Source organism: Anser brachyrhynchus, assembly GCF_964034855.1.
Source record: "Anser brachyrhynchus genome assembly, chromosome: 1".
In the NCBI taxonomy this organism is placed as follows: Eukaryota; Metazoa; Chordata; class Aves; order Anseriformes; family Anatidae; genus Anser; species Anser brachyrhynchus.
In genome coordinates, this window is record NC_137694.1 from 92050069 (window position 1) to 92069803 (window position 19735).

The following is a 19735-nucleotide window of genomic DNA, read 5'->3' on the forward strand; positions in this document are numbered from 1 at the left end:
GTTGCTGAACTGGAACAATTCCCAGGGAGAGCCATGGAGAGATCAGGGGCTGTAGCACATCATGCACAGTGAACAGCTGAGGGCCCTGGGACTGTTCAGATGGGAGTCTGAGGGGTGTGGGAAGCTACCTGCTGTCTTCAGCTACCTAACAGGGGTGGGTGTTACAGCAAAGACTGAGCCAAGCTCTTCTCAGAGGTGTCTTCACTGTGCAGGAGGCAACAGAGAAGTTAGAGCAAGTGTTGTTCAAGTAAGTTTTTCCCTATGATGGTAGTCATACCAGGAAAGGTTGTACAGAGCTTGGAAAATCTCCATCCTTGAAGATGCTCAAAGTTCATCTGGACAAGGCTCTGGGTAATCAGATACAACTCTGAGGCAAGTGGTGAATTGGACTAGATAATCTCCAGACATCCCTCCCAATTTAAATTATTCACATAGTTTTCAAACCTGGGAACCTGGTAATCAGGAGGGTTTCTCCCTCCATTTAAATCATTGCAGATTTTATAAATGCCTTTACAATATTAATTACAATATTAAGAATTAAAATGTACAACTTGAAAACAGATTCCACTGCTCTGTTCTTTTTTTTTCCTAGGTCTTCCAGCTTTAAACCATCATTTTTTTTTTTTTAGCAACATTTTGAAGTAACAAAATCTCTGAAGCTTCCATTGCACTTACAGAGGTCCAAGAGACTAAAACTGCAGACTACCACCATCTCCTGTTTGTTTTCTTGTATCTGGAAAATATAGATAAAAATTAGTTACTTGACAGAGAGAAGAGGGTCATGAAATCTATTAAGCAGTTGCAGAGAAATGGAGGCCCTCTGGAGAAAATGTTTTTCTTCTCTCTGCTTAGCATGACAACATGCCTGTCAACTTCAAACAGCTTCTTTGAGTAGAAATTAGGTTGCCCCTGGCAAACCCACACACAGTCCCTTATCAAAAATCGCAGCTGTAACATCAGATAACTCCATTCAGAAAGACTGCAGAGGGAAGGCCACCCTACTGCAGTGGCTGCAAGGTTCCCCCTCTGCTATTCCAACACCAGGGCCTAGAACAGAAACCAAGCAAGTAAAGCTGGATGTGACCCTTATATCTAACATGTCCACAACTTCACTTCATATGGATCCAGTGCATGGTGAAATCAGTGCATGGTGAAATGGCTGGACTCAGTATCATAAACACATTTAGCTGGGTCATCAGTAACACAGGCCACGAAGACATCATGCATGGATCTCTGTGACATTTCTGACTTGTGAGATGAAGCAAGTACACTGTTCAAGCTGAAGTAGCACACTTCCGTCCCACCCACCCCTCTGAAAACACTCTAGTAACATAATAACCGAAAATACCTGCTGCCCTATCAATTTTGTGTGGAAACTAGACTGACTCACAGCTACTATACCTGCGACAGACAGAAACTGCTGAGCATATTTCAATGCACAAAGTCTGTTGCAATACCATCTTCAGCTACCAAAGGCACCCCATTCTGATGCAACAAGACTCGTTCTCTTTCCTCAGTTCGCCCTTGCATCCTAAGGTGCACATCACACAATCAAGTGGCGAGAAGGGGCATCATGAACAGACATATAATTACGGAGACATCTATTCTCTGTCTAGACTATTACTTTCATTTATCATCAAAAGTCCACTGAAACGAAATTCAGAGACATATCTGACTTATTACGAAATGTCACAGCTGAATACATTTCTGAGACACAGCTATTAAAGGCAAAAATGAATGAGTGACAATCCTGACGAAGAACAAATCTGAGACTGAACAGAAATAAAACAAACTTGTTGCTGGTTCCAGGACATTGTCTTGTAGTCTGATATGCAGAATTTGAGCAAGATCCTGACTGAGATGCACCAATACTTCACTTGCCAATTAAACTGTACACCTTTAGATTTCACAAAGGCTAGAAGAAAGTTTAGGCTCTCTTGTACAAGTTTAACAACAGATTACTTCAAGGCACATTAGAATTTCACCTGTGTTTTTTCTTCTAAAGGTTGACAGTCTGGGATATAAAGTGTTTTAGGTTCTTTGGTCCCAAGCAGCTTCACAGTACATGCACTGTTCTCTTAAATAGCTCATAAGCAAAAAGCAGGGAAAAGCTCTTCTCAGAGACCAAAGTCATTAACTTCAAGTTGTGAACGGCTGTCAAGACTTAATAGTCCTAACACTTTCTGTTACTCAGTGTATCTTGTAACTGAACACACAAATAGAAAACCCCTCCGTAGTTATGCCAGACAATCAACAAACCTAATGAGGTAGCACTGACCACGTACCTGGCAGTAACTGTCAGCTTTTTGCAACTGCACAGGCCTACCGGAAAGACACCACAATTTTGTCCCGATATTTATTGTTTCAACTAAAGATGAGAAAAAACAGGTAGAGCAACTAGCTCCATATGTTCACTTAATGTTTTACAAACAAAAAGCATTTTAGTAACAGCGAAGCAAGTCACAGATGGGAAAAAAGCTACCTTTGGTAACTTCTTGTCTGTACCACAGATTTCAGTTTGGGGACTAGGCACAAGATAAAATTGTTGGTAGGGAAAATCCAGAAGACAGGGCAAACAACTATTAATTACTAATGCACCAAGAACTCAGAGTTAAACATATTACATTTCATATTACATTTAAGCTGAATTTCATCTCTTATCTTTTGACCAGTTTATTTCAAATAGTGACTTTCCCAATCTCCAGCCTTACAGAAGAGCTGGCCTTGTTTTGTGGGTCTGTATAGACATCCAGAAGTTTCCCCTCATCTGCACTTAGAAAACAAGCACACACTTGTTAGTATTAGAGGTCAACATGCTTGAAAAAAACTCAAGGCTGTCTTAGTCTGTTAATTTACAGGATTGATAGGAACACTCAGTAATTAAGACAATTATTTTAAAGTTATTTGAAAGGTTTCAAGAATACCTCTAATGAAGTGTGTCCAATTATATTTTAATTATTTACTGATACTAATCAGGATGAGATACTGAGATACAAGCTCTAGTAGAACTGAAGCAATCCTGAGAGAAGAAGTGCTATCCAGATGTACAGTAATTCCCAACAATCACTACCCTCTTTAGCATCACTTCACTACTCCAGTGAAGGGTAGTGGCACTTCAAAGAGAGCCTCAAATTGGGTTTTTGACTGTTGTGTGGACATATGCATCAGCTTCCTATTTGGTCAATTTTGCTTTTCTCCTCTACCCCTTTTCTTGTCCTTTGGCACAAAACATGGCAGTATCTTCACCAAAAAAAAAAATCAGGTACACCAATAAGTGCAAATCAACTGTCATCCCAAAGTCAATGGTTACCATGGGCCCAATCAAGAATCAACAAGTGATTTACACGCTAACACATTATCCCACTTAAATGCATACAACAAATGCAATTGTAAAATGCACAGATATATAGATAATTCAGAGCTCAGTAAATGGACTGCAGGCGCAAAGTTTAGTTCTCATCAAATACCATAACCCTCCTGTTAAAAAAAACAACCGTTGGCAGGACATCTCGCTTCAGCATCCAACACCACAGGTATTCAAAAGTAGTACTGCTGGAAAAAGTCACATGCTGCACATATAGAACCAGAGAAAGAAACATGAAGAAATATATCATGCCAAGAAAATGGGTACATTTAATCTTAAATCTAAACATATAAACTTACACCTCATATGTTTATTCAAATCAAAATCCAAATACATTTAAAGATATACAAAAATAAAAAGACATTTTCTACACCTTAAAAAAGCGGATCAAACTCACTTCTACGTGTGCAATCTTCTGTGCAATCCTAATTAGCATTCTCCTGTTATCTTCAGAGAATTCTATGCAAAAATACCCTCCCCCCAACATCTAGCCACACTTAAGACTGTAGGCAACATTTCAGAAGACTTAATACTCTAAATGTCCCTGAATATATTACAAAAAAAATCCTCTCACAGGTAATGATTACAGTAATACATTGCCTTAATTACTTTAGGGCAAAGTACATGCTGATGGAGAGCTTACAATTCAAACTTTTTTTTTGACAAACATTTTGTTGTTTTGAGCAACATAGGCAGACTACATTTTTTTTAAGCTAATCTTACATTTTTAGAAATAATTTTTAGAAATAACTAGAAAATGGACTTTTTTGCCAACATTCTCCCTCCCTTCCTCCTTCATCCCCACCTCAACTCTTCGAAACAAAACGCATCTGCAATTAAGAAAAAGGAAGTAGAATAATGATGTCTAAACTCGCAAGTTTTTTTTATGTCATCATAATAGGAAGTTACTAGCTTTTCAGTATCATATTCAACTAATGAATTTACCGTAAGCATTACTACAACAGCAGTTTTGAACCTCCCTGTAATGCACTTTCAACATCTTTTGCATTAAGTCTTGCTCAATAATATTGGTCTAATTACCAGAAGCAAGCTTACATTGGAAACAGTTTTGGGGTATACAAGCCCTTCTTCAGGTCTCAAATACAGCAGCAGGCCTCAAAGTTGAAAAGAGCTGCTCAGAATTTAAATGAACATGCTCATCAGTCCACAAGAGAACAGCCAAAGAAAGCTCCCAAGAAACAGGTTCTTCCCAAAATTTTGCTTTGTCATACCTTCAGCTGTCAGCTTCATCCACATATAAAAGCAAGTTGCTTAGCAAGATAACAGTTAATGCCTCATTAGTGCCCAGAAAAAGGGCATCTAAACCATCAGCTTCTAGCTACTGCCTGTACCAAACTACAAGCATTTACCTAACCCTATCATAGTGATGTCATTAACATTACTACAATTGAGATGAATACATATTTTTCTAAAAGCATTCTGCCTGCAGCACATTTAACTGTACAAGGTTCCAATTCTATTGCTTCTGCAATGGGGAGTCTTCTGTCTCAAAAATCAAATCAAGTCTGCAGGAAAAAACACCGATATTACAGACGTTATGTTCAATCTGTAACAAGTTAGTTCAGTGTGAAGTAACCATACTTCACGTTTTGTCTTAAAGTGATCTGCCCAATCCTTACTCTGTACGTATGTATAAGTTTCTCCAAAACAATTTCAGTCAGCATCTTATTTCTTGCTGCCTTAAACTTCAAGATTGTCCCATGAGCTCATTTTGGCATTGGTAAATATATATATATATATATATATATTTTTCTTTTTACTTGCCGAGTATTTTACTCTGAAAGAAAATTTACTTTAAGATCCTGAGCATGTTTTTCAACCATTACTCACACTCATAAGACTTGATCTGGAACACCTAGCACTGATAACATGAGTACATTCACCAGTTATTTCACAGTGCTGTTTAAGAGGAAAGTACAGCACTGAAAACTACTTGAAGACTACTGAAGCTTTCCTTTTCTTGTCAAGACATAAGAATGTGTCACAGCAATAGTTTTATCACAAATTGAGAAGAAACCAAAGAACATGAAATACGTTTATTGACAAGCAAGAGCAAACTCTGAAAAACTTAACTGAGAAAATGGCTAAATAGTCGTGAGTTTTATCAGTCTAAACCTACTTCCTGCAACTAAATTTCATGTAGACCTACTCTGAAACTATAACCAGAAAGTACATCAACTGACAGCCAGGATGAAAATAACATGGAACACAAAATTCCTGATATAACAAAATTATGTCTGTTTTTGCAAGGTGGGAAGACACCCAACATGTTATGAAACAGTAAATCAGTAACTTGAGAGGTAGTCTAGTTGCTCATTTGACTGGGAGAGGTAGAGGTAGTGGAGAAATCAATTGCTAAGGCCAGTCAAAATGGTAATTATCCCAGGCTTTCCAAGATGCAAAAAAACTGACTGATAGCCTATGACTACTTAGATCACCTGGAATTCAGTTCTCTTGCTGGCCTTTTACTCATTATTACATAGGCAATTTTATAACATCTGTTTAGGGAGAGAATACTCACTGATAACTGGGGCAACAGCCTAACCACACTCAGTCATGGGTCAACCTAACAAACTGTAGCATATACATCTTAAGGCTATGAAGGTTAAAAAAGCTAGGTCGCACTCCTCGTTCGGCAGGCTGATGTTGTACTGTAACTACTAAAAGAAATACATACCAATGCTAGAATCAAGTTAAGTCACAAATTCCATAGGGTTTACTTACACAAAATTGCTATGCAATTTCCTTCCACGAGAAAAAAAAAAAAATCTTTTAGAGATCAAAGCCAACAAACCATATTGGTTGTATGGTCAACGAGTATGAAAAAACTCATATCTTAAAATTAGCATCTGCATGTGGAATCATACATAATGCTCCCTCGGATTGATGTAGACTCTCCCAGGTCCCAAGCTTTGAGGGTGTCTGCTGCTCCAATTTTTGTAATATGTGTGCTGATAAACAGGATATATATGCTGAAGACTCTGTTGTTCCTGTAGTTCTTCAGCTTCGCAGGTAAGTTGCTTTCCATTCATGACTTTCTAAGCACATACAAGAAATAAACAGTTTCATATTTCATGTATAGAACCCACAATTCCCATTCTTGTTAAACCTTTGATGAAAATGAAAGGTCTATAATCTCCAAAATAATCCTAGGTATAAAGAAACATGAACTTGAAAATTCCAATCCCTAAGACTATTATATGGCAAATGTTAATAACTGCTCAAAGTTGACCTCGTAACTTCTGTTTCAAAGTTAGAATTTAACTCAAATCTAAAAAGCAAAACAAACTATCAAAATGTCTGTCAGCACTTCTGTGCTTTGTTATTTTATTCAACAAGAACTTTAAAGTTCTAGTGATTATATGATTAAATTAGTCAGCAAAACTATTTAGGAAATACAGTATTTTCAAGTCCTATTGACTCATTCAACTTAATGGACAGCAAACCCACACATCCAACAGTTATTCACTTGGACAGACAAGTATTTTGTTCTTCGTACTATAAAACAACCTCACACTTATTTTAAGAAAGTGGAGTAAATCAGTTTTTTTTAGGAATTCAAGCCATCTTATTTACCATGTGCTGCAAGTTCCCAGTATCTCTCTCTCCACACTGGCTTTGCAAAGCAAAATGTTCTTTCTGAAAGAAAAGTTAGTGGAAGCAAGTCAAAACTACAGAACAGGTTTATTTTACACAAATACACTACTCATCACAAAAACGTATTGGGCATTTTCAAGTGTCTTAACTGACCGCCTTTTAGAACACCCCTTACAAGCTAATCTCTGGTGTGAAGAAAAATGCTGTTGTCAACATACCAGTGTTATTTTCATGAATTTTACTTTGACTTTAAATATAAGCATATTTGAGTGAGATTAAGAAGCTTTTTAAATTTATGACATTGACTTTAGACAAGTCACACTTAAAACCAAGTCAAATCCAAAATATAGTACAAGTCTTCATACGGATAAATACAGTTTGATATTGCACAGAAGTATTTAACTGAGAAGGAATTTAATTGGATACTACAAACAGTAAAAGGGGATAACATGTTGGTTTCTCCATTTGATGAAATTAAATATTTCTTAATTTGATAAAATTAAATAAAGCTGTTCCTTCTGAAAAAAATACTAATTTCTAAAGGCAATATCCAAAGCAAAAGTGCTTTTTTTCCTTGTTAATTAAAGCAGATACATTCATAACTCATCTACTGAAGTTTGTTTTGCTGACTAGTTTTCCTATTGGTTTTCCATGCTGCCTAGATCTTCTGCTGTCAACTTCTTCTGTGGAGCCTAAAACTTGTTCCTCAAAGCATGTCTCCAAAATATTACTTCAGACTCCTAGCAAGGCCCAATAGCTATATGTACATTAGGAGCTGATGGATGTTCTATTCACAGAACAGGACAATAACTAACAGCCATCAGAATTTCCCAAAATGCAGATAGCACAAACAGCTTACAATCTCAGTGGTAACAATATGTCTGCTCCTATTGTTCAGTGTGGCTTGCTAATAAAAATATAGCCATATACAGCAGTAAAACTTGCATAACCCAAACAGGAGTCCACTGCTCTGTTTATTAAGCCTAGCAATCCTTTGGAATATTGGCTATGTTGTAACAGAAGAAAAGCTGTAATTAATCCATCTGGCTGGGTCTTGTTATTTGATGCTTTCTACTTACAAAAGTAAGTCAATTCACTTATTTGGTTATTTGCCTTTGACTGGATTCCAAAGAACAGTTCCATGAGCAGAATCAATGTAGTTTTTACAGATCTCTTACTTTTCTGAACTTATTAGCACTACATGGCTATTATAGTAACAAAGAAGTCTTAAAGCTGACTCCAATCTACTGATCAAGCAGCACTCCAATCAAATAGTAGATACTGATTAAGTGATACTATCCTACCCCAACAGTGTATCTGTAGTCTATTTCATGTCTTCAAGAAACTCAGTAATGAACACAGAGGTTCTCTGATAGCAGACAGAGCAGAGAACAAAGACTATTTGCATCTACATTTCATAACCGAACTGAAACTATGTACTTGGGCTCTGTGTCAGCTTTATGCGCCAATAGATTTAGCCCAAACATAAAGAAAAAACACCGACGTTCCCAAGAGCGTGACTGATGCTGCCTTGCTCTGATCTAAGTGCTTGTGCTAACCCTCAGAGAACAAAAGCATATCAATAAAATTACAAGTACATAAAAAGCTAAAACACAGATGTTATCCCTGTCCATCAGAATATTCAGTAAGGAACAAGTAATAATGGATTGAAGTAACAATGGATTAAGTTCAGGACTGAAGAAAAAACGTAGTGATAGAAAACAGTATTTTAGAAAGTTTCTGTACCTTGTCAACTCTATTGCTTTTGGAACATCTATGACTATTAGTACTACTGATACTGTAAGAAAGACATTGTGGCTTATTTAGGGTATGCATTACATATTGATGGCAACCAGAACCCATACTGAAGTACACAAATACTCCATAACCAACTACACTGAAATAATCCAACTTCAATGAAGTAATACCAAATGGAAATCCCCCTCACTGCAAACACTTGAAGAAAAATGAGCTAACTACAGCCAACTTATCTATGATTAATGTATTGTTAACATAGACATAGAGAGAAACCAGTATTTATTGTTATATTCTGTTGTTAGAAAATCAGCATTACTGACATATAGAACAGCACACATACTGTGATCTTGAAAGTAAGCTAGAAAAGTATGGCAGGAAGGCACTTCCAGAGTTCATCCAGACGTTTGGTTTAAGTATAATCACCTTTCCAGCCTGAACAGTGGTTGTAAATGCTATGCAAAGATATGCTGGACAACAAGCAAGATGATAAGCTGCCTGGGAAAATTATTTCTCTTCTCTTCTATTAGCAAGCTTTTCTAATACCTCACAGAAAAATCTCATTTCTGTAGATTTTTGTCTTAATGCAAGGGGAGAGAACAGATTTTTTCTATTCTTCAGAACGGTTCTTCACTTGGTAGGTGAACACTTGTTCTTCAATATTTCTTTCAGAATGGCCAACTGTTTCCTTCAGTCATGACTTATGTTGCTCCAAGTATCAATTTTAAACATGGCTAAAGCACCCTACATAACTTCTGATATTCTCAGTGTTTAAAGTGTAAGTTTGCTCCAATCTCAGAAGACAAACTACAGATAAATTCAGCAGCTGCTAAAAAACAAGAACAGATTTTATCTGAGCAATTTAACACACCAATCCAACAGGAGAAAAGAGGCATCTGTGTTTTGCTTGGGTCTCACCTAAGCAGGATCTTAGGACTTGTACTACTCAAATCATGATTTAATATCAGCATTTCAAGTAGTTAGTTCACCAAACCTTCATCCCCAAATTTAAACCTTACTCAGCCAAGCTCAAGATCTCCGATCCATTCTACTCTGTCATTTTCTATCTAAACAAAGAATCAATTCACTAAAAATAATGTAAACTTAGTGGTTTTTGTTTTGTTGTTGTTTTGTTGTACTAGTTCCTGATAGCACTGTAGGAAGAATACAGAACAGTAACTATCTGTCCACTCCAGACCTTCAAGCATATGAGAGAGTAATTCTTCTCCCCTTTCTTTGTCAGTAGTGAAAAAAGTTTGATCAAGTAATAGTTTAAAGCCCTGTTCAATATGTTCAATAGAAATAAATATTTTTCCTCAATACCAAGTGCAATGTCTAAAAATTGTATTGGTTAAATCTTTAAACAGGTCTTTTTTTTTTCATTTTGTTTTCCAATTCAGAAACTACTGTCTCAAAGTACAATACTAATAATCACTGCGTCTCTATGTTAAAAAGGAAGCTAAGGTAAAAGTTGCCAGTTCTACATTTAAAGACTTGCTTTAAACAACACAGAGGACAGAGTCAAGCATGAGAACATTCCACTCCTGTAAAAAGACAAGTCAAAATCTTGTTCTACTCTAACACATTATGAATGAGTAAGAATATAAGAACATGCGGTTCAAGCACAGAACCATATAGCAAAGTAACAGCTTGTAATCATTCAAGATGACCTCTACACTAACTGGACATTTACATCTTGAACTGGAGCCAAGTGAAGGATCTCAGGAAACCAACGTTTCCTAAAGAACAACCGTCTTCAAACTGACAAACAAAAGTGAGGAGTGTTATTCTTCCAATTAAAACTTTGTAATTTGAATGTCAGCTTATTCCAATGCCATAAATCTTCATGAATCTAATGTCGTTTCATTGTTTTTTGCTGCAAACTTGATATTTCTAAGTGTTGCTTTTCTTCTCCTATCTCCTTCCTAATGCTTTACTTTATGCATTTCAGTGTTTCCCCAGAGCACTGAATTTTACTTTCAACGTGCTTCTTCTCAAACAGTCCTTTAAAAGGCTCAACCAATTATCTCAACAACATCTTCATCTTATATTTTCTCATCCTTTCCAATTCACAAATCCCATTATAAATATGTCCTATCTACTCCCCATGTCTAAGAGATCTTATTTATAGGAATCCATCCCACAGAGTATATCATTGTCTTCATACATTCAAGGTCCATTAATAAAAAGCCGTGCCTCATTCTAGTCCCTATCAGGTTAATGTTTCCTTCCTGTTTTAAGATCCTTCATCAATATGGATGAGTTAATCTGCACACATTTTATGCTTCCTTCTACTCGATCCTGTTTGCCTAAACAACTTTGCAGTCTAAAGCAGTTTATAATAACGCTTCCTTTTCCATCAAGGAAGAGAAATTCCTACCTGTATTAAGATCATTATGAAAACAAGTAGAAGAGTGCAGGAGCGCCATGAATGAATCAATATCAAGTGCCATAAATGAATCAGTATTTTCCTCTATTCAAGACTACTTTTTGCATATGGTCCAGAAATATCATTCAATAAAGGGGTGTTGCATAGCCTTATGTTTTTAACTAAGCTACTACAAGTTCACTTTTTTCCTGTTTTGGAAAGGAATACTTGTATTACCATTGAAGAGCTTTACCATTTGACAGGATAGTTTGCTTATAGATGTTAGGTGTTTGAAGTTTCAAGACTCAAGTCAGTCTTTTCAGGGCTAGAATTACCTACTTGACTGTATTTCCTTTCTCTGCTTTTCTTTCTGCTGCTACAAAAAAAAGTCCAAATAATTTCTGAGTGTTTCAAGAATCCTGAATATTCACGCATTACATTATATAAAATCACAGTTGAAGTATTATTATTTTTTCCATTTCCTTTGGAAAGGCTTGTCAAGCATGACATAATTCAATTTTTTCCCATAATATCGAAGAGCTCCTGTCTCAGTCATGTTTCTAAACAAGTCAACTTGGCTTCTTAGAAATATATTCCTTTGCAATATATTGTATGAAATAGTTAAGTAACTTGAATAATCAAATTGTTTGCCTGGATTAGTGCCCCCCCTCCCACTCCTTTTATTAATATTATGCAACAGAGAAATTCCTCTTCAAGCTACTGGAATTCTTCCATTGCTCAACTTCTTGACTTGCCTCAAAACTCAGTTGCCAAGCAAAGATTGTGCCCTCACCAAGAATATAACCCTCAGGCTGCTCACTGCTCTTTCATATTGCATGTAAAAAGCAGTTCTGAGTAAACAAATAGTATTTCCATGACAATGATTAGGAAAAAAAAGCACGAAAGCAAGAGCTCAGATAGCCTTTACTGTGAAAACTGTCTATTTACATGGTCATTTTTATATTTGTTCCGTTTACTGGCTCTTTGATTTAGCCTACACCCTCACTCTTTTAGGGCCTTTTTTCCTCTCAATTTTTACATGAGTCACAGGAAAATATAAGTTGGTATCCACAAATATCAGTATAAAAAATTAGGAGTGTTCAGTTACAACGTACTTCTACTTATGTGTTGAATGTTCAACATTACTACAAACACCAACTGCACTTAAAGCTTCCAAGTCTGAAAGAGTTACTATGAAAACACTTGTTTTCCACTATTATCAAATGTGTATAACACTCCCCTTCCTTTTAATACCAGCACTCATATGCTCACATATGCATTAAGATCTACTTAAAAATTGACTACTGCACACAAACAGGAGCATTTCAGCTTATTCAGTTACATCTGAAATAATTCACATGACCATAAAAACTACTGTGCTCTACTTGAGCACTAACTGTATCAACGATTAAAAATATTGCACACTACATGTATCAACAGAATCAGCTTAAATTGCATCGCTCCTCGGCTACTGTAAACATGTAGAAGGTACCATTTAAGTTCATTCTCCTTTAGCTTTACTTTGCGCTTTTGTGCAGCTTATTTCTGCTCAGATTTAATGTGATCATCTGTTGCTGTTGTCAATACAGCAACGCTTCACCTGCTTTTCTTTTCAGCATAGCTATAAGCTTGTATCTGAACTATTTGGAAAGAAGCCTACCAACATGCTTCTCACTTCTGTCTAGACACTGCAGTTCAAACGGCATTTAGAACATAATTTACATGGCCACTACAGACACTTAGCCAAACAGGACAAGGCAGACACACTAAGTCGCTTCTTCTCCCTCTTTATAGCTATTCAAGTGTTGGCTTATTATGACAAAAAAATACAACCAATCACTTCTTGACTAAAGGTAGTATTTTGACACTTATGTCTATTAGATTAAGCTGAAGCACTTGCCTCAAGCATAACAGACAGTACATGTGTATGGATAGTATCATTAGCAGATAGGAAGACAGCCTCCAGCTCCAGTTCTTTTCAGTTTTACAAAATTCCACAGAAGAAAAACAAAACAGGTATACTAACAATGTTATGCCAACATCCATTAGTTCTAAATAAAGAATAGTTAACATGTAGCTTGAAAGAGAATTTGATGTCTTCTCCCTTTCCCAAAACAACTTAGGAAGTATTTATCCAGCTTGAGGGAAATGAGTATTCAATCGAATCTGGTTTTGGTATTCAGTTTGTAAAATGCATTTAGATAAAACATTTTCTTCTTTGTTCAACAAAGATTACAGCCAACTTCAGCTTTTCTTAGTTCTTAAGTAGTCACTAACAGAAGCCACAGCAAGCAAAACCAGAGAGAATTCAAAGACAGTTCAGAAAAAGAAACCATGAACTTCAACACTGGATATGTGGAGAGCAGATTTCAGGCTGCTCAGTGAATAGTTAGTAAGAGCCCCTGCAAAACTGCTTTTGAAAATAATGGTGTACAGCAGTGCTGGTCATTTTTTAAGTACCACCTCCTAAGAGGACAGGCAATGGCAATTCTAAAACATGAGAAGTCAAGCAGGCATGGCAGAAGGGTGGCTTGGCTGAGCAGGGATCTTCTTCTAGAGCTTAGGCAGAAAAACGCATATGGCTGCTGGAAGCGAGGTCAGGTGACATGGGAAGAACTGCAGGGATGCTGTTTGCCTTTGTAGGGAGAAATTTTGTGTGGCCAAAGTTCAATTAGAGTAGAAGCTGGACAGTTCCGTGATGGACAATAAAAAGGGCTTGTTAAAAATATCTTAAGAGCAAAAGAAAAGCAAAAGGATGAAGAAAACACAGGCCCGTTACTTCATGTGGACAGTCACCTCACAAACAGGAACATAAACAAAGCAGAGACATTTCATGCCTTCTTTTCCTCCGTCTTCAACACTAGCCATGGGCTCTGGGACTCCAGGTGCCCTGAGTTTGAGGACTGACTGCAGAACAATAAATTCCCAGCCAACCTCAATGTTGTGTGGGATTTGCTGTTCCACCTGGATGCATACAAGTCTGGGGGGCCCCTTGGGATTCAGCCTAGGGTACTCAGAGCTGTCTGATGTCATCATGAGACCTCTTAATTCTTCTTTCGTGGTCTTGGGAATCTGGAGAGGTCCCAGTTGACTAGAAGCTGACAAATATCGTTTCAATTTTCAAGGACAAGAAAGACGACCCTGGTAATTACAGGCCTCTCAGTCTCACTTCAGTGCCTGGTAAAATTACAGAGAAGATTATTTTGGGAGCTACTGAAAAAACACCTGAAGGACAATGCAGTCACTGATCTTAACCAAAATGAGTTCATGACAGGGAAGGTCCTAACAAACTTACTTTCCTTTTAAGACAAGGTCACCCATCTAGCTGACCAAGGGAAGCCAGTTGATGTAACTTTGGATTTTGGTGAAACTTTCAATATTGTTTATCATGGTATCTTTCTGGAGAAAATGTCCAGCATACAGCTAGATAAAAACGTAACACGAAGGATGAACAGTTGTCTGAGGGGTCAGGATCAATAAGTTATAGAAAGTGGGGTTGCATGCGGCTGATGGCCAGTCACTAGTGTTGTTCCGCAGGGCTCCATTTTAGGATCAGTTCTCTAACGTTTTCACAAATGACTTGGATGTAGGACTAGAAGGTGCTTTAACCAAGTTTGCAGATGATACTATATTGGGAGGAGCTGCTGACATTCAAGATGCCTTGCAAAGACATCTTGACAAATTAGTGGGATGGGCAATCTACAACAATATTAAGTTCAAGAGTAAGTGCCAGATTCTGCACCTGGAAAAGGGGAACTCTGTTCAGACTGTATATGTACAGACTAAGGGATGAGAGGCTGGAGAACAATCCCAATAGAAAGGAATCGGAGGATTTTGGTCAACAGCAAGGTAAACACAAGCCAGCAGTGTGCCCTGGCAGCCAGGAGGACCAACCTTATCCTGGGGTGCATCAAGCACAGCATTTTTGCTAGCTGCTCAAGGGAGTCATTGTTACACTCAACTCTGCACTGGTGTGGCATTACTTTGAGCACTGTGGGTGGTTTTGAACACCACAGTATAAAGAAAACATAAAACTATTAGAGTGTCCAAAAGAGGGCTACAGAGATGGGAAGGGTCTAGAGGAGTGGCTGAGGTCCCTTGGTTTGTTCAGCCCAGAGCAGAGCAGGCTGAGGGGAGGCCTCATGGTGGCCTGCAGCTCCCTCACGAGGGGAGCGGAGGGGCAGGCGCTGAGCTCTGCTCTCTGGGGACAGCAACAAGACCCGAGGGAACTTGAGTGGCATGGGGCTGGGACAGGGGAGGATCAGGTGATTGGAAGAGGTTCTGCACCCAGAGGGTGGCTGGGCACTGGACAGGCTCCTCAGGGCAGTGGTCACAGCACCGAGCCTAAGGGAGTTCAAGAAGCGTTTGGACAACGCTCTCAGACATATGGTCTGATTTTTGGGTGGTCCTGTGTGAAGCCAAGAGTTGGACTTGATCCTTGCAGGTCCCTTCCAACTTAGGATATTCTGTGACTCTGAGATGCTTCCGAGTACCCTGTAAAGGACAGCAAATTGCATTTCTATCTGTTGTCTTTTTAACATTTGACAGCACTGTAGATGTACAACTACCTTACAACAGTACATACCTTCTGATTCAGTAAGCAAGATAATATTTTACCATAATATTTCAAGCATAGGACTATATTAGCAGAAGTACGCTCCATCACTATTGCATTCACTAACTATGGTAATGCCAGAAGAGTTATTCCATAGTTAGCACAAGTGTCAAACCCGAAGAACAAAAAGCATTGTTTCCTTTGTGTCATCTTAGGTGTTACACTGCCTTCAGAAGCAGAAGACAACAATCTATTACACTTTTTGTCAATTACATTTTTTGTACATTCATAATATTAGAATCATCCAGCTTCTACTAATAATAGCAGTGGGTCTTAGTTTCCTACTTCACTCAGGAACAAAATCAGCAACTGTTACTCAACATAATACCTGTAACACAATAATATTTTCATGCACTAATTGCTTTAAGAAGATAAAAGGTTTTATTGTCAGCTTATATTTGGTAAGCTTTAATAGCCAACAACCTCCTGAAGAAAATCTACAGAAGTATCTTCAGTGCTTTTAAGAAAATCTGTAACTAAGATCTCCACATCAGGTTACAACCAAACAACCACTAAACGCCCAGCAGAAAACACATGCCAATCTTGTCTGAACAGCATTATTTTAGATCACATTAAGCTACCCATGCAAATGCACTAAAAAGTCACGTAATTGTCACAGAGCTAGTATAGAATCTTTTGGTGCTGATGAAGGTATATTATATAAAAAAAATTTAAAAAGTTAGAATCTAGATAATTGCAGACAATTATTTAGCAACCCTCACTAAGAATCAAAAAAGCATATTAAGTAAACCATGGAGCCAGAATTCCAATGTATTCCAACCAGTCCAACAACAATAACTTAAAAGAATGGCAATTGTTACCAGCAAAGATCACTACGCTGAAGTGTCTTGTTAAGTCTACCAAATCTATCTGTTCCCCAAATGAAAAGCCTTTTATAAAGCTATGTATATTCTCTTAATCACCACAATTTCAAATACCACTTCAACATCAAGAACAGCTGACTGTCAAACACTATTAAAGATACAAAAGAGATCTATTCACCAGTTGTCCAACCTTTAAGGATCCCATTAACACCAAGAACATAAGATCCAGATATTGCATAGGTAGAGAAACCTTTTGGTTGTGAGTTAACGAACGAAAGCCTTGGTACTTTACCAGGAAGGCAAAATGAGACTGAAGTAATTCAATACTTATCACTTCTCCTACCTCTACTTATATGTAACCCCTTACTCACCTGAAGCATAGCTTCTTTCTGTGGTACAGAGAATGCTCTCTCCTCACAGGAAGATGGTTTTTGAGTGGGTGGAAGATCAATCCTATATTAAAATAGAACAAAGTATGACATACCATGTTTGTGAAGTCCAGTTGACGGGTCATATATGTTTCTCCAGCTGCAAAGTCATCCAATGCTTACTTTCAAGAACACACATTTCAATCAACAGTAACCCAACTGTGGAACATTGTAATAACCTATCCACCACCGGAAATAATTCAACCAAGCACTTTTTGGAGGACAGAACTGCCCTCCCACCCTCCATCTAAGTAGAACAGGGACTGCTGTAAGCGATAGGTAACTATCATCATTTTTATGTTATGAAATAGAGCTTGAGCAACGTTTACCCATACAAGTTTTCTTCAAAAAGCCTTACCAACAATTACATCCAAGACTTTTATTATGAGCTCAATGAAAGCAAATGGCTATAGAATACAAATGTGTAAATCTCTTCATATAAATATGCTTCAGCTACAGAATTTGAGAAGCCAATATGAAAACAGTATTACTTCTAATAATGTTATAAATTACTTAGTTCTAAGAAAAACACCTGACTTATTTTCCTAACTCAACAGATTCAAGTGCTGTAAGTTACTTTATGCTGAATGCTTTATTTTATTCAACTCTTCATTAAGCATTCAGGGAGATGACAGACATTTTCATTTCTTATTCCGTTTAAGTGTTAATTGTATATAGCATATGTGAAGGGACTTGTATTTACAAATATTCTAAGCCACTGTCACTTTTTATGCGTGCTTTATGCACACTCCAAACAGGGTCTAGACATCAGCTACATTAACTGACAAAATCTGTTTGCTTGTTTGTGTTTGACCATATCAGAAGCTTAAAACTCAAGTGCATGTCAGCATCAGAAACTTGAACAGCCAACCAACATGCCAGAAAGCACGTTAAGTCACCTGTCTCTAACCATGCAAGTCAGAGTGCTTGCTTCATTTCACACACATCGCAGGATAAACCCTACTGGACCTTTACTTCTGCAAAGCATGGCTAGTTTACTTTGATATTAAACCTATGGTTATGATAAACTAGTACTAGCAAAGTTAAGATGGGCCTCTCCCCATCCTCCTGTTTCAACTACAAGCAATTACAACGAAAAGCATAAAGCTAAAATCAACATATTAAGAATATATGAACCCGCTCTTAGCTCCTTCATTTATTTTTCAGAAATGCAAGTGATATCACATTTGACTACCTTGAAAATGCAGCCCTGAAATTATGACAGCTATACAGTTTTTAAGGCAACTCAGTCATGTAAATTCCAATAAAACAACTATATTCTGTAAATTGTTTTCAAATTTAAAAAAATCCAATGCATACTTACACTTTGTCAAGATAAGATGGCCTTTTTTTCCTTGGGGTCAGCAGCACTGTCACAAAGATGGTAATGATAAAAAGAGCAAGGACTGCTCCAATCACAGCCCCTGCTACAGCAACAGAAGATGTCTGCTTATATGGCACATCTGCAATGTGATAGCACAGATTACACCTTTATGAAGTTCATGCTCTTTCTATACTCAAGTAAGCTATTTCACTGTCGCTCTGAGATGTGTCTCTTCCTTCCATCACTGAACAACAAAGCCTCTTCTTGCACTAGCATTCGTAATCTTGGCTCCAGCCATCCATTTAAAAAATTGGTTAAATTAATGGAGTTCATAAATCATTAACATCAATTCAAACGTTTCATTGGATTCCATTGGCTACATTTAATGATTTTTTTTAACTGCATGCACTAATTTTCATTTTCAAGGCAAAATGAAGTTACAGAACACATACTTTGCACTTATGTGAATGAACAAAGTGTTAGTTCAAAAAAGCTAGAAAACCATGGCTTTTTCAAAAGAGCTGGAAAACCATGGCTTTACCTGCAATCTGTCTTTAAAGTCACTTAAGTCTGCACAAAGGAAAAAAATGAATCAAGGAAAAACATGCTATGAGGAGCAATGAACACAGAACTTACTAATATGTGGCTCGCTTAAAGCAACTCTTAAGACTACCTATCATCTCTAGCACTTAGCACTTAAAGCTATTGAGAAACATTCCTTTTGAAGTAAACTTTAACAAAGAAGAAAAACTGTTTTGTGAAAGATGCACTTTTCATTTGAGCTCACTGGTGTCAAGTCCTACATTTAACAACTCCCATATTGGATTAACACACTTGTCAGTCTTCAAAGATCACCCATTTCATTATGCTAGGAACCTAGTAAGTTTTAAATCTTTTATAAGGCTAAGCATGAAACCTGCTAGCATACTTGAATTCAGTATTTGTTTCTGTTTCAAACTTGCAACAGGCTTATCAAGAAGTTGCACAACAGGGGTAATTCACGTCAGCTTCACCAAGACTGTTACCTGTGAAATGCAGGTAACAAACTAAAGTAAGCGTTCTGGTGTATATTCATTATTGTGTCAGAAAGCTAACAGCACTAGAGTTTGAAGTTAACACAGCTCTATGCTTGTAATATTTTAAACACAGCATACTTTAGTTATGTCCCCTCAGAAATAATACTGTTTCTCTGAACACTGCATACCCCTCCCCCATTTAGTCTCTTACCACAAGAAGTTTTAGGAGCCTTTCAGCTATATATCCTACTCTAGTGTCCAGAAACAAAGCAACTATCCAAGCTGTTTTATTAATTACTCTTACTTCAAATACCTGTTCTGACTGTAAACTGGACTAATTTTTTTTCCACCCCTCACTTTTTAAAGAGTACCTCATCCCCAATCTGAAAAAGGGATTCCTGTCCTCTTCTAGTATATGAAAGA

The 19735-nt window shown here is 37.4% G+C and overlaps 1 protein-coding gene across 1 annotated transcript in view; it reads right to left on the minus strand.

Annotated features, from left to right (window-relative positions):
* Positions 1–3608: 3608 nt before the first annotated feature.
* NECTIN3 (nectin cell adhesion molecule 3) overlaps positions 3609–19735 on the minus strand; it is a 66409-nt gene continuing 50282 nt past the window's right edge. The window contains exons 6-9 of the mRNA XM_080579544.1: positions 18297–18435; positions 16916–16997; positions 6962–7024; positions 3609–6423 (exon numbers count right to left, since the gene is read on the minus strand). Coding sequence (XP_080435670.1) covers positions 6247–6423; positions 6962–7024; positions 16916–16997; positions 18297–18435 — 461 coding nt within the window. The 3' untranslated portion in view covers positions 3609–6246. The remainder of the gene's footprint in view (positions 6424–6961; positions 7025–16915; positions 16998–18296; positions 18436–19735) is intronic.